The sequence below is a fragment of the Vollenhovia emeryi genome, unplaced genomic scaffold (genome assembly GCF_000949405.1).
Source record: "Vollenhovia emeryi isolate VEMERY1.0 unplaced genomic scaffold, V.emery_V1.0 DF939171.1, whole genome shotgun sequence".
NCBI lineage: Eukaryota > Metazoa > Arthropoda > Insecta > Hymenoptera > Formicidae > Vollenhovia > Vollenhovia emeryi.
In genome coordinates, this window is record NW_011967195.1 from 1404562 (window position 1) to 1427812 (window position 23251).

The following is a 23251-nucleotide window of genomic DNA, read 5'->3' on the forward strand; positions in this document are numbered from 1 at the left end:
TTATTTTGACCTCTAGAATACGCTCCTAAAGTTCAGAGCATTGTTGCAGATACACCCTGTATACACGCAGGAAATGATAGTTTTAGACACTTAACGTAAGGACGGTAAAGGAATTCTTCGAATATACGAGCTCTACAATCGAGTAGCTTAACGATAATTACATCCCATGTCGACACCGAGGAGCGATATTAAATAAGGAATAATTACTATCTGCCGATACACTAATCTGTACGCTTAGAGCGACTTAACTTCCGCCTGATCGTTGTTGCTTCAACGAAAGTGAAAGTGACTAGTTTTCCATCGTTTGCTACTTGCGCGGAAGTACTGAAATACAGTCTGACATTTTACGACTTTTGCGGAACGAAATGCGCACGGTAACCCAGAAACGAACTCGATTGCGAATTCATCGCCGACCGGGCCCCGCGCGGCCGGTCGTTTCTCCGAAAAGAGAAGAATCGGCGACAATTTGATTAGCTGCCCGTCTTCGTTTCGCTCGTCACCGACCGTCTCGCGGCATTTCGCGATCCTCCCTAAATCGGAGGTCCAGCGTCCGTCTTTAATTAACTTCCTCTCGAGACCGCGCGAAGAACGAAGATCTCGTCTCGTTCGCGCGTCGCTTCGGCTCGGTTCGCCGAAGAGTCGGGGTATTCGGTCGCGCGTACAAATTGAAAAATAATCTCCCGGGGGAATTGGAGCGCCGTATGCTTCTTCCTCTCTCGCGACTTCCGGCCATCGTTCGGAGATGACACGCGGCTTCTCCGCGTGTCCGCAAACAGGGTCAGTCCGTGTACAGCGCGTACCCTGTTCGCGGATACATTCGCGGAGCCGCGGCGGGGGGAGGCAAGGCCGGCGAGGGGAGCGCGCATTTAAAATTCATGGAAAACTTTTTCTTAGAAAATTCTCATGCACCCGCGGGCACTTAGCGATAATTAATTAACCCATTAAATATCATGAACGTCACGCACGCTTTTTACGACCCGAGGCGCCCCGGACGTCATCTCTAAGCGCGCGATATATGTTTTATCGATTGGATTTCTCTTGTGTACTTACAGTCTTACTATAGCCCCCGTCATACATCGAAACTGCCCTAGAAGAGAGGAAAAATTAAAAAGTTTAGCATGGCAAAATGTCATCAAGCGCTTCGCAGCTCCGCTCGCGTGAGTAGCCGCCGCTTCCGCCGCCGCCGCTTCCGCCGCCGCCGCCGCCGCCGCCGCCGTCGTCGCCGCTACGCTTTCTGCGCGAGAAGAAACAAATGTACGAGGAATAACGCGGCACTTTCACTTTCCTGTAATAATTGTATGGAGTATGGGGATGGTGACAAGGCGCGATCTTTTATTCAATATCCCGTACATTGTTCCTCTTTCGTTTCTCTCCTCCGCCCGCCACCTCCGGGGGGGGGGGGGGGAAGGGGGAGCCGGAGCACACCGCGCGGACACGCCGGTGCCGCGTCGTGTTCCCCACGTTCTCACACGCATACGCGCACGCATACACATAAGTACACCCACATGCACATATCACGATTACATATTCCTTCTTTTATATGTATAAATCACAATCGCAATTTCTTCCCATACACGATTGCACTTAGTCGTTACATTTATATATATATATATATATTTATATTTTTTATTTATATATATATTTATATATAGATTTTGCACGGAGCGAAGCCTCCGTATACCCCGTATACGCGTTCTCGCGCCGCACTCGATAAGCATCAAGGTTCCCTCTCCGTGTGCTCGCAGGGGGTGTGGACTTCCGGGTCCGGTTTAAGACTACGGGTACTCTCCTAAACCAAGTACTTTCTACCCTTTTCTCTTCGAAGCTTGCTTTAAATAAAAATGTACATACAATTATCCTTGTAATAAATTTGTACCCGCAATAACAAGGTTTGATCGATACGCGCTACGACAGAGAGAAAGAGAGAGAGGAGCAGGCTACTATGTAATAACAAGGGGCGAAAGGGGAAGAGAGAGAGAGAAATAGAGAGGAGGAGGACGCAGGGGGGGATCAGTAGTTGCCGCGTTGTTCGCTCCATCCACATATCGTGTATAAATTTCAAATAAACCTCGGTAAGGCAGTGCCAGCGCGGTGATACACGTAAGGTGGGGGCGGCGGGCCGGAGAAGTGCCTTTGATGCTGATGAGGAAGCGACGAGCGGTGGGCGGCCGGCTCGATCGTGCCCCCGCCGGACGGGGAGACGTGCGGCAGGAGGTGCGACGCCCCGTCACCGAGATCCAATTCCAGTTCCTGCTCCTCGATTAAATGCAGAGCGCCGAAGGAGGCCGTCGCCATCGCTACGTCCGGCATCACGCCCGACAGCTGGCCGTCGCTGCAGGAATTGCCCTCTTGCTGCTGCGAACGAAACAGGCGGGGGGTGCGTGTGTGTGTGTGCTCGGCGCGCGATCCGTTTGCGTAAACCGCGGAAGCGCGATCGAGCGTTACGATTGCGGCGTGAGAGAGAGAGAGAGAGAAAAAAACGAAAGAGAGACGGGGAGAGGGGACGATTTCGTAACCGGCGGTCTGAGAATCGCCCGGGTGTTGCGCCGAGAGCAGCTCGGATCGAACGAGACTCTCCCCGGGACCGGTGGGCAGTTGACCGTTTCCCGAACTGTTGGACGGTACCGAGGCGGGGCTCGAGATCGGGCTCCGATCAGGAGGAGGGCATCGCGAACGGAGATTTAGAGCCTCGGGGCCGCGCGAGGGTGAACGCGAGCGCGGCGATACACGGCGTGCGTCGGTGTCGTATCCCTTACCTCGGCAAGAAGTCTGCAGCTCTCTCCCTCGGTCACTATAGCTGGAAGTTCGTGCCTATGTGCGTAAGACGAAGTCGGCCGAGGAAATGTCATGTTCCTCCCGTAACACACCGGGGCGGTAGTTCTCACACGAATACCCATGCCCGGCGAGTCAATGTCCTCTATATCTGTCATCCTCTGCTCGTTTTGCTCTTTCATACTGTAAGACGCTGTGTTCTGAAATCGATACGCCGGCAATTTATCGCGCGCTGTCCGCTGGATGAAAGATGCATTAAAAGCTCGGAATAATACACGAGGGGGAAAGACCCCGCGATTAGGCGCGGGGCGGGAGGGCACGGGGGAGGAAGGGGGGGGAGACGCGGAGGGACGCGGAGGGACGCGGAGGGACGTGGAGGGACGGCGATTTGCGGGACGTCGACGGTATCGCGCCGGTGAATATTAATCGGAGGATCGTCGACATGGGGGATCGGATGGTGCGCGGCCGAGTGGCCGCGGGACACGGCGCAAATGAGCGAGGAATTAGTGTCGATTGCGTCGCGCGACCTGGAGGAAAAGGGGAGGGCTCCGCGGAATAAATTCATAGAAACGAATCCCCGCCTCGCCCGCGTCCTCCGGGACGAGGGCGAGGGTTGAGGGCTCTCCTCCCCGCCCTGCCTACCGAAATAGAACGCGAGCCGTGACCCAATTGACGTGTGCCGCACGCGCTATAGGAAGACGCACATTAATGCAGCGAGCGTATCGGGGGTGCGCGACGCCGCGCATACGTTACGCGGCCGCCGCGAATTAGCGAGCGGCGACGACACGCGCGATTATCTCACGCGCGCACACCTGTTCCCCGGCGTCCGCCCATTAAGGCCTCTCCCTCCGCACGGGACCCGGGAGGACCCGGGGACCCCCGCGCGCGAAATTACACGCGCCCGTGAAATCTCGCCCGGGGAATGACAGAGCGCTCTTTCCGCGCAATTACACTGAGAGAAAAAAAAATTCGCTGCCGTAGATAATCGTGGTTTGCTAAAACTATTTTCAAATCTGCTGTTGCGTACGTTTCACCACTCACGCTTTTCATACCTTCCTTCAGTATCATTGACGTTATTATATTGACTTTTTAATCACTTATATTATTGAGCGCTGATGAAAAGGCACTGTGCGCCCGGGGAACGACAGAGCGCTCCTTCCGCGCAATTACACTGAGAGAAAAAATTTCGCTACCGTAGATAATCGTGGTACGCTAAAATTATTTTAAAGCCCGCTATTGCGTACGTTTCACCACTCACGATTTTCATACCTTTCTTCAGTATCATTGTGCGTTATCATATTGATTTTTTAAATAATTTATATTATTGAACGCCGATGAAAGCGCTGTGCTGCCGAAACGTTCGCGGTTTTTGTTTTATACACTCGTAAATAATACATGATCATTCTGTCACTTTCACCCGGCTCGTTCGTTTTATTGGCCTTTTTGCATATTTTTAATAAAAATATTTCGCGGCCATAACTGCACATTTCTAAACCACAGCAAACGGTTTGCCGTCGCGCCTAATACAATAGGCACGGTGGCAAAATATTAGCTGTCCATATTTTACTAGTAAAATTTAGTTGCCACATGAAGCTGCTAGCTACGGTAGTTATATTTGTTTTCCATGTATACACGTGACTTCTGCCTCTTTTTCCCATCTGTCTTTCTCGCTACATTTCCTAAGGACCCGAGCAGAAAGATTGTCGTAACAGTTTACGATTCTGTCGTAAAGCTCGCGCCACACCGTGCGCGATTCTTAATCCGCGATTCGCAGAAATTCGTTGGACATTCGTTATTACTTACAACACTATTCGTGATTCGCGGTTTATCATTCATAATTTGTTATTTGTCGTTTCGCTCGTGTTGGACAACTTTCAGCCTTTACACAGGACTTGGATCATAACAATTAGCCAAGTATTAGTAAAAAAAAACCGCTCGACTAGCGAATCACTGCGAATGGTGAATTTTGCGCACGGCGAATCGACGAATTTTTCCACCACACTGTTCGCAAATCGCGCATAGTGTGGCGCTAGCTTTAAGACTTAAGTCAGCGTCGAAAGTCGACGCGCAGAGAATTATCGTATGACGTATGTCGCATCCGTCGCATCGCAAGGCGACACACGTCTACGACAATTCTCTGTGCGTCGACTCCCGACATCGACTTGCGTCTTACCGCGGAATCGTATGAACACTCGCGACAATCTTTCCGCTCGGGCCATAACCCGGAAAGTAATTAAGCTATTACGTCGGCACCTAGAACGCTTTTCTAACCCGGAAAGTATTAAGTCACCGTCGTCGGCGTCGCGAATGAATCAAAATAGCGAGCGATGATATCAAGCTGTTATGCTACACAAGGGAACCGAGCCGAGCACTTCCGCGACATTATCTAGGATAATGTTTACGCGTTAAACAACCTTATCGCGAGATACCGAACTTTAAACAAAGCTCGTAAATAACGATAGGTACACTATCGGCGCGGAGTTTACGAGGGTCGCGTTACACCACCAATTAGGAGCACTTAACTCTAAGAAACTCGAGAGAACTAAACTGTAATTGTCGACGTGATAGTCGAATAACGGCGCGTAAAGCCCGTACACTGTCGAAAGAAACGTTACAATATTCAAACGAGAAAAAGTCCCCGGCAAACTTGCGCCGCGCGGCGTTACATTTTCATTCCGCCTCGCGCGCGCCTGACTTACTTTGCGTTCTCCTCCGCGAGGAGAACGAGTTTCGCGATGGATATTGGATTCCAGGGAGCCGCGAGCGTTAATGAGCAACTAATTATCGACAGACGATTTATTCAGTCGGCGAAATCTGTTTTCCTCGATCTCGCGTATCTGAGTCACCTGAAAAACAATAAACAACAACGCGCGACACGAGCCGCAGCTCGCGGCACGATGAGATTGCCTTTTAATCTCGCGTCATCTAAACGATGGACGGAATTGTTTCGAGCGGCTACCAAAGTTCTCCCGGCACGTACGCGACGTTGTTTTGACACGTTAGTAACGTTATGTCATCGCGCACGACGGTAATACGCTGCACCGACAAACACGTACGTGCGGCGGCATTAATGTGCATAATTTCGAGCCGTGTGTAACATTCCGCATTCGTGTAAACGCGGGAAAAAAAAGACCTCCGCGCGGCCACCCGTGTGTTACGAAACGCGCCCAATAATTTGACATTCGCTGCAGAAAAGGAAAAAAAAACCGGCAACGCCAAAAATTAACAGTTACCTGCCTTCGCGCGCGTATATTAAATCCTGGATTGCGCGCATTGAGCTGTAAATCTTTTTTCATCCGGTGTGGTCTAAATTATTCCGTTATTTATTCATACCGCGCTTGTAATTATTACGGCCGAGCGAAAGCAGCGAATGAAATACTTTAATTCCCCGCGGATTAAGATTAAATCCGGGCGTTATTGCGTAATGTATTTTAGAGGTGGACGGAAGTAATTTTCGGGCGCGCTCAGATTCGCGATGCGTTCGGTACGCATCGCGGGGCGCCGGAGTCCGCGGTGACGCAACGCGCCGCGCGTATTTGATAATACGCGTCCGCGTTTATTTATGCATAATGCCGCACGGCCGCGCTATAGAGATTGCATGCGTTACATCCGATTGGCGGTAGTCACAAGTGTCGTTTCATGATTCATCCGCTTGTCACCCCAGCGCGCGACACCGCCGTACATCTATCGTGGTATACAAACCGCGTTTAAAGCGGGACATAAATTATTTTTGGCGAACAGCCGCCCTTCAGGATATTATCGTGCACGTCGCTCGCCGTCGTGAATGAAGATCCACCGTGAAAAACGTGGCATTTCACTGAATCAAAGTGTGACATATTTGCAAGACATATCGCGTGCGGAGGGAAAAAATTGCTAATTTAAAACGGCACACTGGGTAAAGATTACGTTTGCGTTTATTGTTGTAATAAACTGTAAACGAAACCGTGTCGGCGTAACATTTTACAAACAAAAAACATAAAACAATATGAAAAGAAAAATATAACGTATTGCGATATACTTGTCCCGTTTATGTATGTGTATATATATATACAATATATATTATGTTTTATTTTTCTATTTGTATATACATATATCGATCGCGCACCGTGGTTTTCGCCACTGTATCCCGATATCGAAAGTCAGCTACACACCGCTGGCGTTCGCGTTACGTAAATACAAATAATGTAACAATATTGCAAGTTGAGTATCATTACGAAACAATGTATCGATAATGAAAGCGGTACTTTCGGACCTTTTGAAATTATCTGCGTATTTATCTCGTGTGCTATGCAGCGTTTATTTCAAATCGCATGAAATTGTGTGTATGTTTGTGTGTGTGTGTTCTGTTCCGTCGTCACTTCAAAGCCTTGAAAAAAAAAGAAAATTAAAAATTTATAGAAATTATTTCTACAGAGGAATGCATTTTTTATTTCTGGGGAATTGCAAGGCGAGTTTTCACTTTCGACAAAGAGGGACGGGAGGGAGTCCAAAATATCTGACGATTGATCCTTTGTACCGAAGTGGAAAATTTTTCACGACATAAATTCATATTAATATCCATCTATTAAGTCGACGACTGTTGCAATAACAATCAGGCAAATAGAAAATGGGCCAATTTTGCGCAACATATGCAGCGGATAGTTGTAAAGACGAGTATTAGTAATATTAATTATCCTTGATGTCAATTATCAATTTAATCGCGCGGTTGTATTATTTCAGTTTCAGTTTTAGGCTGCCTTTCAAACCCGACTGTTATCAGAGCCGAGAATTATCAACGGCGCGTGGTTATCAATATAAATACGCGATTGTACTGTACTAGCTTTAGTTTGAGACTGCGTTTCGTGGCAGACGGCGGTTCGCCGAGCGAAAAATGGGCAGAGCTTCAAAAATATTAGGCATCGAAAGGTCCAGCCCAACCGTATTTTGACGCACTTTCTGTTTGACTGCGGTGAAAAAAACTTTTCCGATTAAATATAATCGGATAATCCAATTACATAACAACGAGTGTATCCACAGTTTAATCGGAAAATCCGACGAAAATGTTTCTCAGTGTGCTTACTCCACCTAATTATTTTTGTAGATTAAGCGTCGCAGCACAGAGCTATCGGCACGTGACCGTTGACACTGAGCAATCTTGACGTCGCGGTTTCAAAGCTGCAGTTTCACGGAGTGGCAAGATATCGTGGACTCTCGTTTGCATCTCATTGCATTGAGACAAAATGCGCATCTCGCGTATCATTGCCAGTTCACCGGCGCTCGTCGTATCGCGTTTCTAACGCGCGTCTAACTCGACGTTTGAAGACGCAGATAATGCGAACAGCAGCGCGGAAAAAGGGGGAGAATAAGAGGCAAAGTTAAAACAGCGGCCGGAGCCTCCTCGCGACGCTAGTCGCGAATTGCGCTGTCAAAGTGCCGTGCAAAATCCCACCCGGCGCGGTGCATAAGGCGGCGGCGTTACTGCAAAAAAGCGAAAGAAAAGGAGGAAGAACGAGGGTTTGACGTCGTCTTCGGGTTTACGCACGTGTTACGATTTCACCCACGTCACGCCGATGCCGTCGCGTTCTTGGCGAACGTGCTCCGATTGCGTCTCGCTCTATCAGCGCTAAGGTAAATGACGTGTTCGTTAATAGCAAAGGCACAATTGCATATATATCGTATGCAAATAGCCGGCAGATCGTACACGAGTGTTTACACGCGATTATATAATACAACTTTTTTTTCCGCGGTGGATTAAGATCCTCGAACGAGATAACAGTACGATTCGCGCGTAAGCTTCCTGCGCTCACCCCGAAAGTATCAAATTTAACGAACGTGGATTGTATCGGTGTATCAAGCAGAAACTCCCAGGCCGTGCCGATTAAACGCGAAGAAATCTCAAGTGTTTCTCAGCGATTTCGTGACGCGGCGAAATTTAATTGCTATTCGAGGTAAATGTCGGTAGAGACGGCGGTTACGTAACAGGCGAAATTTCTGGTATTTCCCTCGTTTATTTTGCCCTCGCGGTAGATCTATAACACTTGAGGCTGCGAGAGATTTTATACGGCTTGCTCGTTTACGCGGAGGCCGATGATTATGCAATCGAGGTATCGATGTCGGGCGAACTGGCGAAAATGAAGGGCAGAACTGTGCTCGAACGATAAGAATTGTGGCTTCGCGCGCGCGCGAATACAAATGCCTGATTTTAATATGGAATACGCTTCGAGCCTCGTCTACGAACGTGCCCGGCGTGCTCGATGTAATTTACTCCCGCATCTAATTGTACTTCGGTCGCTTTCGAGCAACAAAAAGTCGCGACGAGCCACCTTGTTTCGAGATTATTGCTTTGCACAATGCTATTGCTAATTGAATATTCCTATTGTACATAAAAGATTTAACATATGTCGCAACGTAGCTGCGTGACTTTCCTAACAGAGTCGCTCACTAACAGCCTGATATTCTTCAAACTTATTGGAAATAAATCGATCGATTCTTCCCGCGTGTAGTTGCAATACAAGCTTAACCTTTACGAGGAAACTCGGTGTGTCGCTTCCGAGTTCTATGCGCTATGAACGCGCCCGTGTGCGCAGCTGTTGGGATCGTGTGTGGCATGAAAGTCCTTCTTGCGATATGAATTAATTCACGACACCTGCTTATTGTTACGGCCGCGATTGTGTCAGCCCGATCGCACAGTCATTTATGCGTGTATACAATAGTGATGCAACAATCAAGTTGATTGACAGCAGGAGGAAGGTATTTATCGCGAAAAATGTTTTTTCTCAGTCTCGATTCGATGATATATGAAACGTAATCCGACGTATCGATTCTTTTCAAGGAAACGCGCATAGCAACCGCTTATTTGAAGGCCCGGTTTTTCATTTTCTGATTAACTGTTAACCAGAGGCTAGTCGACTTTCCGTCTTTTTCTATATTATTGTCTAAGGCCCGGTTTTTCATTTGCCGGTCAAATGTTAGCTAGAGGTTAGTAGATTCTCTGTCTTTTCCTAGATAATAATAGAGAGAAAGATGGAGAGTCGACTTAGCCTCTGGTTAACAGTTAACCAGAAAATGAAAAACCGGGTCTAAGAAGAGACAGATCATCGACTGACCTCCTGTTAACGCTTAATCAGCGAATGAAAAACCGGGCCGAAGAGTAATGTTATTGCCTCCCGTCGTATCCAGGAAATAGATATGGATCAGAATTATATTACAAGCCGAGGATCATATTTGAAGACAATACAGCATGCCGTTCGGTTCTGCACGGAGAGAATGGTCTCTTAGAACCTGAGCAGAATGGCTCGCACTCTTAGGACAATGTTTTGTGTTTTAAATCTTCGTCTTACGCCCGGTCTACAATGAGTTGTTAGTCGTTAGTCAGAAGTCGGAACTATATGTCGATCTTTTTTCTTCCACCCAGAAAGGAAAAGGATCAACATATAGTTGCGACTTCTGACTAACGACTAACGACTCATTGTAGAACGGGCCTTAAAGTAACGCACAATAACTGTCTTGTGGCTTAAGAATACAAGACGGCCATTCTGCTCAGGCCCTTAAACTTTACCCTGAAAATCGTGTGATCGTGGGACAACGTGGCATTTTGAGGAACTCTACGAGAGGCTTTCGAAAGCTTGCCATACATTTTACCAGCAAAATGTATACCAAGTATAATTACCAGTGAAACGTATGGCGAAATTTCGAAAAACTCTCACAAAATTCTTTGAAATGCCGTGCCGTCCCACGATTGCAATATTTTCCGGACGAAGCTGGAGGGAAAATCCTCCCCGCGTGCTTTAATTAAACTTTTAGAAATTTCAATTCGGACCACCCGAGTCACAAAGTTACTTCACGCCGAGTGTCGAAACGACCCGCCGAAGGAGGTCGCGTGCGACGAAATTTTCGCCAAGAATTAGCCAAGGTGCTCGCAGACGGAGGAAAAGTGCGAGAGATCTGGAGCGTGCGTAAATAACGCTACGCATCCAGGGGCAAATGCTCGTCGATGCGGCTTCCGTGGGATGAGAAAATCCGGCGGACGCTCTTACGGCGGCCCACGCGTCGTAAAGGACGCATTTGCATACGCGTGGAAGCGTGATTGAGCCCATTAGCGAGAAGCAATCGTCGCGAATACGGCACGCGGCTATGTGATTATTGACCGATTATGACATAATAGCGCGCAGAAAAGAAAGAGAGGTACGCGCGCCACGTTGAAGTTTTCCCCATTCGTTATTGTTCGCGTCGTCCAACTTCCTCGTAGATCGCGATTGTCTTCCAGTAACTTATTAATTATTGTTAAATCGGCCAGTTTAACGCCGAGGGGGATTTACCTATAACAACGGCTTCTTTCTTCTCAGCTTTGTTATTTACTTCGAATTATTTACTACGAATTTATTTACCGCGAATAATAACACGAAGAAGGATATCCCGTTGGCGTGGTGATTACATGAAAATGCGCCCAGATTGATGGATCCCCCGCAAATACAAGGATATGGGTCATGGGTATATCCCGAGTGACTTTCGACGCCCAACTTTCCAGTACCCTCCATATTGATCAGACGTAGATATATTTTCCGGCAATGGTATAAAATGAAAAGTTGACGATCATCAATCACGTGACATAGCTATAAATAAAGAAATTACTGCAAGCTCGTCTTGATTGAAATAAAATAAACGTTAAAAATGTTTAAGGCCAATAGTGTTACGAGCAGTGTCCAGCTTAATATAACAATAAAATTAGGATGTTTAATAATTAAGCGCATAGCATAGCTATCTTACTCTAACTTAAAATATAAGATGACGCGTTTGCCTAACATCTAAAGATGTAATAACAAAAAAATTAAAATTAAAATTTAGAAGTAATAGTTTAAACTGACAAACGTTTCGACTTTACTTAGTCTTCAACAGCGTTTCTGTCCCTAAAATAATATAATTATTGGTAATGAGTGTATGAAGATGTTGGCGCACGTGTACAATGGCGCATAATATAAATAGCTATACATTATTAATACGTTTCGTCATGTATATTGATCAGACGGTAATGCATGTTGATCGCCCGCGTTTGTTTTTATTAGTTGTTTCGTTTTCCTCCCCAGATTAAATAATATTTTTACGTATATCGCGCAATATATCCGTAATTTCGCGGAATATTTAGAGTAACGAAAATGTAATGTCACGACACGTTTGATGCTGAGTAAGTATAATACAAAGGCAAATAGAGGTCTCTCTTGATTCGTGACAATTTCCGAAAATAAATTTGTGCTATTACCAGAAATAAAACGTCGCGTAACGCTGGCTCGCGTCCGCGACTGTGTCGTCACAGTCACGAAGTCACTCGAGCAATTATACAGGGCACGGGAGTTAATTGAATGTCTCAATACGACGAGCTAAAAGCTCCCGACTATCATCTTTCAACGTTCACGATAGTCGGTTAATTGCGTCGAAAAACGAGGCTCTATCTACGCAGTAAATACTCGTAACGCGGCCTTAAAAAAAATTATAGTGACACGAGCAGGGCAGCGGTAAAGTTGCAGTTTGCTAATCGTTAAAAAAGTTTATGCACTTTGGGGACAATTTAGTCGCGGACTGAACATCGTTTCTGCAACATTTATCTTAACGCACAAAGTTTCGCGTGTCGCGAGTGGACTATAAATAGGTTGTACGCTCCTCGGCCGCGCTTGATGCCCGATTAATCCAGCCAGAAAGGCTCATCTGAGTTTCTGCCGATGCACTTGCCCAGCCATGTAAGTGCAAAACAATGACACGCTCGCGTTCTGCTTTCTAGGCTCACACACTGATCGTAGATCGAACGCCACGTCATTTGTTCGTAACAAAAACCAAGCCGTTATGATCTGTTTACCCGATGCCGTTGCATTTCGAAGTGCATTCTGCGCGTTGCCGAGCAGCGATAAGGAAAACTGGCTTATCTGCGAATTGAATTTGCATGAACGAGTCATAGTCGGCGCGAGGCCTAACCGACAGTTCTCTCCCTACTATGATATAAAATAGCGACGCTTTACAACGTAATGACAGTTAATGCTTGAACATATACGCGAGCGAACGTTAGGAAGTAGAAAACACACGTACACGCTCTTACATCGAAGATAGAACGCAAAGCCGACGGTGCCGAGTAATGATAAGGTGATCTTTTTTTCTCTTTCAAACGGAGATTGGTGCTACGAAGATATCTACGCGCTCAATAACATTTAAAGCTTTACAAAGCTGTAAGTAAACTGTGTAATTTCTTTAGACTCGATCGAATTTACTGGGCAAAATGATTAGATAAATTCTTATCAAGCGTATAGGCAGGAAAACTATATTTTATATTACATTTCTATGTTTTTCAATCTGTAAATTGAAAATTAATTCTTCACATTTTTCATAGCAAATGTTCAAAATTACGACTATTTGTTTCAAAGTGTCTTTCAGCAAAACGGTAACTTTCTTATTAAAGACGGAAAAATCCCACGTTGTACGCAGTGTCAAACGCAAAACTTGGAGAGAGAACTGATTTATGATCGTTATTAAATTACATTCTAAATCAAATTCGATGCGCTGGGAATTTCTTCTGACACAAATCCGCGATCCGGCATTAAATCCGGATTGGAATAGCCATTAGTTCAGTTTACATTTTGAGCAAATTGAAATAATGAATGACCCATAACAGTCGGTAATCCGTAACACGTGTCTCTTCCCGAAATTATCTAGTAGTTGCTAATACCGAGCTGTGGAAATATCAGTTCTACAATTAGTTAGAGATATTAATTCCATGTATATTTCATACGTCTGAATTAATTGAAGTAAATTATTAAAACCCATTAAGCTAAATTAAATTGTTATCTAATTTCGGTGAATATGCATAATGTGCATAAAAAGTTTTACGAATTACCGCAGCGAAAGCTCAAATTTGAAAGGAAAATATTTTATTCGCGTTAGATTTAAACGCGTCTCTCGGTACATATAATTTCGAACGTTCGTAGAGTGTTTAGTAGCCTCGTTGTTATCACCTGAACGTGGAAACAACTGATAGTGAGACAACTTTTAAAGTTGAACATCACGAGTGACAGAGCGTAATGAAAAGTAAACTGTCGATATTGTCCTGATTATTTACTTGGGAGCACGCAGTTTCGCTGATCGCTGCTCCTCAATTTTCGTTTATTCAATCTTGCCTCTTGTGCGTTGGGTCATATTCAATTAAACTGAAACAACTCGTCACGTTGTAATAATTTAAAATTATTTTCACTATCTCCCATTTCCAACGTTCAAATGCTAGAGTCACGAGACTGCTGGACTGTGTTCCGGTAAAAGAGCTCCAGCGAGCCTTTCAGCAGCTCTACGAATGCTCGAAATTGTGCGTAGAAAAAGGTAGGACGTATGTTGAACACTGACGCGAGTAAAATTTTTTTAATTAGAGTTTTTATCGAAGTGGTCGCGGGGAACTTTTGGTACGCACTGCGTATTAATATCGTCTCATTATCCAGTGAATTCTATCAATTCTAAAACGTACAGTTATAATTTGCTTACACTTTGTATGTATAACATTTTGCGTAAAAACGTTTAATTGAAACCGAGTGGTTTATTAAAAGATGGTAATATAGTATGGAAATGACAGAATTACAGTGAATTAAACCGAGACTGGTTGAAATTAAGTATCACTTATCTAATTATTTCTGAGTTTTACAATTAGTAAAAAAAAATAAAATTTATTTTACAGCCTAAGAGAGAGAGCCCCGAGGTATACGATATTGACGACTAAACGTCCAATCTACATAAAAGAGGACTCAACCCCAGTTTCCAAGAAACTTCAGCAAATACGCACAATGTATGTCGGCTCTAATTTCATAATAATTCCGTGTAATCCGTATAATTGCAGTCGCACAATATCGTTGTACTTTAGCCTCCCTGAAATAATAGCTCTGTAATACGAAGTTTCCTTCTGTTAGGAAAACGCAATCGGCGCTCGACACGCTCCCCGTTAAAAATCTGGACGTATTGTTGATGCAAGCGTACGGCCCCAATTTTCGAATACACAATGTGGAATGGAAGCACCTAACGGATCCGGGTGAGAACTTCGGCAGCATAATACTGGCCGTGACTGTCGGCGCCGAGCAGAATGATAAGAAGAGAACGCTGAACGTCGTCGTGAAGCTGCCGCCGAGATCGGCGTACTTGCTAGATTTGTTCGACAGCCCGCTAACGTTCAAGAAGGAGCTGGAGTTTTACAGCCTGGTGGCGCCGGAATTTTTGAAGCTGCAAAACGAATGCGGGATCCCGCGGGAAGCCCTGAGCGTCATCGTGCCGCAATTTGTAGGCGGGCGATTAGGTCTACGGGATCCGCAGCGTTTCGACGAGCAGGCCGCCATCGTTTTAGAAAATCTCAAGAGTCACAATTACATGACGCAGGACCGTATCGCAGGCCTGGACAAGGAGCACATGTATTTCGCGATCAGCCACTTGGCCAAGCTGCACGCCGTAACGATCGGTCTGAAGCTGAAAAAGCCCGAATTCTTCAAAAAAACGGTGCTACCCGGTCTGGAGCTCGCCATAAACGAGGCCGCGGAAAAAGGCGTGGTGGACATGGTAGAGAAAGCGCACAACGACTACAAAAGTATAAAAGGAGCGGAAGCTTATCTGGATAGAATAGAGAGAACGATCGAATACGGATTTAAGCATGATGTAACGCCGGAGGAACCTTGGGCGACGCTGGTGCATAACGATTTCTGGGTAAATAACATGATGTTCAAGTACGATGAGTCGGGCAAGCCGATCAATATGAAAATTGTGGACTTTCAATTGACGGTCTACAACTACGGTGCGACCGATCTGATATTTTTCCTCATGTCGAGTTCCCGGAAGGAGGTGCTCGACAATCATCTCGACGACATGATTGACTTTTATTACGATTCCTTCATCGAGAGCCTCAAGTCGCTAAGTGTAGACACAAGCGCATTTCCCAAGAGCCAATTTATGGAGCAATTGAATCAATGCGCCCCCGTCAGATTTAACCAGTGCATCATGATGGTGCAAGTGATACAGGCGGCGCGTGGCTCCGTTTCGCAGACGGCGACCGAGACGGCGAACGAATGCGTTTTCGCAGGTGGAATCGACGACGACAATTATAAACAAAAAATGTTGCACATCCTGTCTATATTCGATCAGAAGGGATGGCTCGTGGATTGATTAGACGCGAAAGTCTATCCGTAACATTTTCGAAAAGATCGATTTCTCGGCATGATAACAATATTGCTAGGTAGCTTCGTAGGGCCGCGATAAAATAGTATATAAACATGTGATAAAAAATCCTCGGACAATATTGCACAATAAGACAATGACAATACTTCGCAATAAGACAATATTAACATGTTCCGCGCCGCGTGGGCCACCGGTGACCCACGACTTTCCGCATTCAGGTCGTCTGATATTTTGACTATAAATTATTAATTATTTTCATATTAAATGTTAGTATTTTCATATTAAATGTTAGTATTAAATAAATGTTTCATAACAATATTTGCTCCGTCGTGCATTGCCTTCTGTACGTCAGACTTGTTTTTTTATGATAACTGTTTTCGTTTTGTAATCATTACGGGGCACAATTCATTTAACAATTATAACATACTGCGTGGGTCACCGGTGACCCACGCGGTGTTCAGGACAATCATGTAAAATTAGCCTGGCGCAGAACGTGTTATAAATAATATGATATAGTGAGGACCAAAGCTAATGAAAGACAATTATTTTATTGAATAATTGTTCGATTTGATGATAGAACCTAATGCTAACAATGTGCAACTTATCTGCCACGACGCTAGAAATGCGACTGATATCTCTAACGATATTTTATTTATAACGTTTTAAAAATCACATTTTTAATGATACAACGTAAACAAGTAGCTCTTAATGTAAATAGTACACGCGGTGCACGTGAGGCCTGTAAGCCTCAATTAATTTTTCTAAAATGGAAACGTTGTCGACCTTTATATTTATCGCGTTCAAAACTTTGTATTCTTGATAATAGTAATAAGTTTTATACGTGTCACTCACGAAACGAAATACCGGAATTAATTTGGACGTTTGTGTAAATATTGTAAGTCATAAAATAGTGCCTCAGGATAATCTATCCATGACTATTAATAAATAAAATTCAGAATATGCGCAATGAAACAGTTGTCATCTGACTTTATTCGCGGTTTACTTCATCACAAAGTAATTATCCGTGGAATTGCAAATGCATTTCAATTCTTGTTGAAGATATTTCAGAACGTTATGCTGGCGCACGTTTCTAGCATTTCATGGCACTAATTCGCGACAACGTTTACAGATCACGCGCACGGCATTCGAGATTAATAAAAGAAATGCTGCATTATGGTTTAATCGTCTCAGAAATCTCTTATCTCCCGTTTCGTATATTCATCTATTTTCGTATTGATTTTTCCTGCTCCCAATTTACCCATGCGATGCGGATGTAATATTATTATGCACCTTTTATTGCTGTTATCGTTATAGCTATATAAATTACTATTTAGAGGTAAGCAGTAGCATGAAAAGCACTTACTTCCAGAAGATCCGCCACGGTATCGGGCAAGTTGAACTCCCTGACAACGCGCAGTCGCACTTGCCGATTAATTTCGTGTCGTGAGGAAAGCGCCAGGCTTATGGCTCGTTGACAACTGGGCGATTGCTTCAATTTCTGCTCTCGTTTCAGCATTGCTGCCATTGTTGCAGAATCTGGTACTGCAACACAAATTAACCGAATTAAATCTTGTCCTACATAAATTGTAAGGTAAGCCTATCCATTATGTTCTCTTTCATCGATTTCTCATCCGCTAATCGACATTAAAGATATTATTGAAGCATTCACGTTCTTATTACAAAGCTGTCGGTATTTTTGTATCGAATTGTGTGGATATATGTAATAGTTAAGTTTATAATACCTGGAAATGCAGCTGCAAGAACATCGACACCAGCGGTGCCCATAGCTCTTGGTTTCTCCTCCACCATGTACAGCGCATCCGGTATATCCGCTACGTATCGTGGCCTTCGTAATCTCACTAGATCGGCTTCCTGAATCATTTGTTCCTCCACCAAGGACTATATCGAATAAATTCGTTAGTATACTCCACTGTAGTTAATGCGTTCCAAATTTGGGAAACAATGTGTTATTATTACTTTGATTTCTTCGTAATACGGCATGAATAGCCTTGGTCTCACGAAAAATCCATTTTTCTTCCCGTTCCTTATCCAAGCGTTCACCCTCAAGTTGTCTCTCTCGTCTCCTATCATGTGACTTGGCGGGGTTGAAACCAATCCTCTCCTAATGGCCTAAAACATAAACGAAAAAAACTATATTATTGAGAAACATTTACTCGTATATAATTGTAAAAAATAGTGTCTCGCGGGAAATATATACCTGTACTAATGCTTCGCTGTTCGGCGGCAATATGTGATCTATTCTGACAAGCGGCAGAAGTTCGCTGAGTATCTCCCGCAATTCAATGTCGCTGAGATCTCTTTTCTTAATACCCTTCCTCGTCACCGAGTGCACAGTATGGCTAAGCAAATTAGGTTCCCGATCCTCCATTCGACGTACTAATTCGTGTTCGCCCCACTTGAGCACTGCCTGCAGTACCTCAAGTTCGCTCGCTTGTAAAAAATGACTCTGTAAAACATTCGCTAAGTGGGCGTGATCTAACTGATGAAGAATCGAGGACGAAGCAATTGGCTGAAATTCCTCCCTTAAGTAATGTAACGCTTGTCTGTGCACCCATGCTGATCCATGAGGCTGACTGCCCCACCTGCGCGCAATGCACATTCTTTTTTAGCACGCGGTCTAATTTCCAGTGGTTATAAATAATTGATTAGTAATCGGATTTACTTGAGAACAGTCGGTAGTGACTCCAAGGTGAGGTATTCCAAAATAAGATCCTCGCAGCCTTGCGACAATATATCAAGCTCGAGAAACCGTCCGATCTGATACAATTCCATCGCCTCTTCCAATGGACTCGGTCGCATTCGGCCCGTATGTGTCAGAGCTTGAACCTGTAAGTTTGAGCAAGAATATTAACGTGTATCGGTGGACGCAAAATATTTCGACAGTTAAGATCTTCTCACCTCTCCCAAGCTACCAGCGCTATTTCCACAACCGCTTCCTCTCAGTATCAAGGATAAGTCAACGGTGTCCAGATAAACGGCATGTAGCAACACTCTGGCGTATCGTTTAGGTATCACGCTCTCGTCCAACACTATTCTAGTAGGTATGTGAAGCGCCCTTTCTGTATGATCCTCGCCGGATCTAGTCCGTCTTTGTATTAAATTTCGGAAGAAGGGAGATCTTGCGGAAAGTATCGCTTTGTGACATGGCAGCTCTAATTTCGGGCGAAATCCGTACTCGGAACTTCCACTATCCGGTCTTTGATAATCACTGTCCGACGTGAACACGAGAGCGGCGTCCGCGTAGTCGCCGGTGTCCAGCAAATATCTGAGATCATGCTCCAGTGGATTCGGAGTCCCGAACTCTTCTCCGAGCCGCCGGAGTAGGTTCGCTTCCAAAGTCGCGTCGTGCGGGCAAATATCACCAGTGTACAGATATCGCAATAACGCCGAGAACATCTGCACCTCCAGATGCGGAGTCCTTAGCTCCAAACATATTCTAGCACCATATCCTGCAATTTTTAGTGAAATATAACGCGCGAACAAAATAACCAGCGTCTTGCCGGATGTCAATTCTCACGTTATGAAAGGAATAATGGCACGAGAAGTTTTTATTGCTTTATGAAGAGAATGTAAAGATATATACCCGGACAGCCAGCCAACAAATCCCTAAAGTACGGGCATCTGGCGGAAAGCACGGCTCTATGAACAGGAAAACACGCTCCTCTATATACAAGATCCACGTCGGAGCAGTGCTTGTAATCATATAACATCGACAGATCTTGCTTAAAAGTAGCAGCTGGCGGTCTAGCTAATTCGGCTTGAACATGAAGATCTTTCAACGCAGCTAACGCCTCGTACTCTTCAAGCAGAGCGGTGGCTTCTAAGTGGCTCCATGTGGACACCAGGTCTCTAATAATTCTACCATGATCACACGCCTTGGAGGAGCGGCGTCTCCTAATAAACTTCTTGCGTAGTGTCGCGAATCCTGTCATCTTCTTCTTTTTCTCTCTATACATGAATAAACAACTATAGAAAGTTTGATGTGCGGTCAAATCTATAACTCTCGTCCTTGAATCATTGTCTATTTATATATTACAAAACGTAGCGTACGACAGTGCTTTTACTGTCTGAACTTACTGCTCTTCTACAATTCTCATTTGAGGCGACACCTCGGGCAATTTATAAGACGGCAAGCGTCTCTTTCATTCGGAAACTTAAACACTGAGCGAATATTGCAAATTGTGCTGACAATGTACCTAACTGCAATGCCATGTTGTTCCGGGCTACTTGACGCCGAGAGTCTGGCTGCTTGGACCGAGTCTCCACCTACGCTGGTGATGCTTGATGATGCAGAAGCACCCATTCTATGTGTCATGTGGGAGGCATCTCCAAGCTGTCTTCTCATGAACCAGGAGTCCCTTTTATCAGTATTATCGATGCCCCTTATGCGTCTGCGTTGTAACACACACGGTGTCAAAATACGAAGTACATTCATTGCTCACCCAGACGACAGCCTGCAACAGACGAGCGGAGCGCGATCAGCATCCGTGGGCAATTTACCGTCGACACGCGAGGATCTTATCGCAGAATTATGTTACATCTAAGCATTGACATTAGTCTTCTGCTCGTAGCTCCTCAGATGTATCTTTCAATTAACTGTCTGTGTACATTCACCTTCTTCTCTAATGAGCTACAAACAGCTGTCAACCCATGAAATCGGATACGATATCCTAAATATTTATCCCCGTCTGAAGACGTGCGTGCTCGAGCTGTCGGGGTCGAGTGCGCACCCCCGTCAGTCTCTCGCCCGGGGCTCCGAGGCCACACAGGCGCGGGAGAGTCGCGTTTACGCGAGCGGGGAAATTTTATTCGAGGCGAAATTGCGCGGACATTCGTCAGATTCCCCAGCTCCAGTTTAAACGGAACCAACGGTGCCGCGCGCGTCGGAGCACCGGAGCTGCGGGAGTCGGGGGGGAGGAGGAGAAGGGGGGGTCGACGGCGAGATCGGCGCGTCGGTAATCCCGGCCGATCCCGACGAGGCCGGGTTTCCCCGGGAGGCGACGCTACCCGGCCGCGGGCGAGGGTGAGGACGGCGGCTCGCGAGGATCCCCGCGGGGATCGGCGGGCGAGACGGTGCGTCGGAGTCGCGGGCGGGCCTGTGGCGAGTCCGTGGCGCAAATAACGCGCGTCGGGCTCCGTGACGTGCGAGGAGCAGCAGCAGCAGGAGCACAGGTTCACTCACCTTCGCGTTCGCAGGGGAGCCAGGGGTAGGGGAGGGAGGAGGTGGCGGAGGAGGAGGCGGACGGAAAATAGGAAACGCTCGCGATAGGAGTCGCGGGGTGTCGCGTGAACGGGCGGCGATAACGGGCACGAGTCCGTCGCGTGAACGAGCCAGCGTCCGCCGTCGCTGTCGAGGGCGAGATCGCCGCGGATCTTCGCCCTCGACGACGACGGCAAGGGGGCGAGGGGGCGAGAGAGAGAGAGGAACGGGGTGCTCGGCGTGGTCGTTACCTGGGTCCCCGGGACTGGCGTCCCTCATCCATATTACTCGCGGTCACTCGGCGCGACACTCGGCCGCACAAACTCGCGCTGATAATCATCACAAAGCACGACAGCCATGTTTATCACCCGCGGTAGGGAGAGAGCGAGCGAGAGAGAAAGAGAGCGCGCGCGAGCGTGTCTCCAGCGTCTCTCGTGCGTGCGCGCGAGCACGCGCGCGAACGTGTATACGTGTATGCGTGTATGTGTGCGCGTGGAGTAAATAAAAGCGAGCGAGGAGGTGGATCGCGGTCGCGCGGCGCCTAACGGTGTCGCCGCCGTCGTCGTCGACGTCGTCGTCGCTGCTGTCGCGCGCGCTGCGGGCGGCTCGAGAGCTCGAATCGAACGAAAATCGATCGCGCCGAGCGCGCGACTCGCGTCAGACGCAACGTCAGACGGCGGCGGTTGTCGTCATCGCGCGCGCCGCGTCGCACCCCGCGCCGCCCTGACCCGTCGCGGCGACCCTCGCTCGTGACGACATGACGCGACGGGACCTGCCGCGTCCGAGAGACGCTCGACGGCGAACGGAGATCGCGTCACGCGCGATTGGACGCCGAGGCTCGCGTCGCGCGCGACACTTCCGCGAGGAGACCCGCTCGCGTTCGAGCCGCGCGACGAGTCGCAATTTTAACACGGGCAACTTTTTTCTAGGTCGGTCGGCGATACGCGGATCGGACGCGGACGCGCCAATCGCGCGCCGTTTCTGCCCGGCTCCGTGACGTCATTGGATTGGCGCATCGCGAAAGGCGGGTTCTTGACACGTGGGAGAGACCGACTTTCAATCAGTGTGTAAATCCTGTTAATGGGGAAGCTATGTGCGCAAAGCGCATAAATGTATGCCTTAACCGGAGGCTCGATTCTCGATTCTTGATTTCACTCGAGAGAAAAACGTATACGAAAATGCTATTCTTACAGAAAACTTGCAAGTCGATTGGCTGTTCGCGTGGCTCTTAGGCCCGGTTTCACCAACGCGAGTTAATCTAATCGGTCGGTTAACTTGACAGGGTGCCAACATAAAACTTCTTTATTAACCAAGAAAATAGGTTAATAAAGAAGTTTTATGTTGGCACCCTGTTAAGTTAACCGACCGATTAGATTAACTCGCGTTGGTGAAACCGGGCCTTAGCCAATCGACTAACGACGTTTCCTTAAAAGCAGAATTTGCACGTACGTTTATTGTGCGAATGAATTCAAGAATCGGGGCCTCAAGAGAAGCGTGCATAAAACTTTTGCTCTTGCAGATAAGTCGCAAGTTGATTGACCATGGGAATAGCCAATCAATTTACAACTTTTCTGCAAAAACGGAGCCTTCGCACAAGTTTCTCTTGAATCAGAGTGAAATTCACTAAATTTGAGACTAGTAAACTTCGCTCGATCCATAGTCTATTACGAGCCTTTCAATCGCGATTTCGAGAAAGTGGGATCCAAATTTTTCACTCTAATCAAAATTTATAAAAAATAAAATAGAAGAACCGATAAAAAAAAAGATACGCAGAGGAAAGTCCTCTAATACGAGATAGCAGGGTTTTAGCATCCAAATTTAATCACGAATCTTTATTCACAACGATTACACGATCTAACAATGAATTTTCCACTAAACGGATTTCACTCCAAGGGCAATAAATTCACGATGAAACCAACAGATGATGCCTTATTAATTTAGCAAAAACCCTGCTCAAAAACTTCTGTCTCTTTCCAACTGTTACTCTAGAAAGAGACAAACATGAATTAAACTAACAATAAGATTAAAGTATCAGAGTCTCCCAGCCCTGACCCAGTGAGAAATGATTCGTCAATCGATGTCAAAACGATGTCGAATCGA

General features: G+C 46.2%; 2 protein-coding genes across 7 annotated transcripts; one reads left to right on the plus strand and one right to left on the minus strand.

The window, feature by feature from the left end:
• Positions 1-1516: 1516 nt before the first annotated feature.
• Positions 1517-21592, minus strand: LOC105563825 (BTB/POZ domain-containing protein 7). Of its 3 annotated transcripts, none has more exons than XM_012015760.1 (11): positions 21403-21592; positions 20148-20405; positions 19535-19917; positions 18850-19400; positions 18614-18777; positions 18149-18533; positions 17908-18060; positions 17673-17829; positions 17294-17472; positions 2757-2972; positions 1517-2355 (listed from the first exon to the last, which is right to left on the minus strand). In XM_012015760.1, exons 2-11 carry the CDS (start codon positions 20384-20386, stop codon positions 2059-2061), a joined length of 2724 nt encoding a protein of 907 aa, XP_011871150.1. In that variant the 5' UTR covers positions 20387-20405; positions 21403-21592; the 3' UTR covers positions 1517-2058. The 3 variants fall into 3 exon arrangements, with proteins under 3 accessions (XP_011871150.1, XP_011871151.1, XP_011871152.1); XM_012015761.1 differs by having other exon boundaries at positions 1518-2355; positions 19535-19899; XM_012015762.1 differs by lacking the exons at positions 1517-2355; positions 2757-2972 and adding an exon at positions 6703-7138 and having other exon boundaries at positions 21403-21589.
• LOC105563823 lies at positions 7635-17112 on the plus strand. 4 transcript variants are annotated; one of them, XM_012015756.1, is made up of 5 exons: positions 7635-7720; positions 7853-8379; positions 12524-12879; positions 14453-14560; positions 14682-17112. In XM_012015756.1, the coding sequence occupies exons 3-5, from the start codon at positions 12872-12874 to the stop codon at positions 15916-15918; spliced, it is 1353 nt and encodes a 450-aa protein (XP_011871146.1). In that variant the 5' UTR covers positions 7635-7720; positions 7853-8379; positions 12524-12871; the 3' UTR covers positions 15919-17112. The 4 variants fall into 4 exon arrangements, with proteins under 4 accessions (XP_011871146.1, XP_011871147.1, XP_011871148.1 ...); XM_012015757.1 differs by lacking the exon at positions 12524-12879 and having other exon boundaries at positions 7637-7720; XM_012015758.1 differs by lacking the exons at positions 7635-7720; positions 7853-8379; positions 12524-12879 and adding an exon at positions 12132-12482.
• Positions 21593-23251: the final 1659 nt, after the last annotated feature.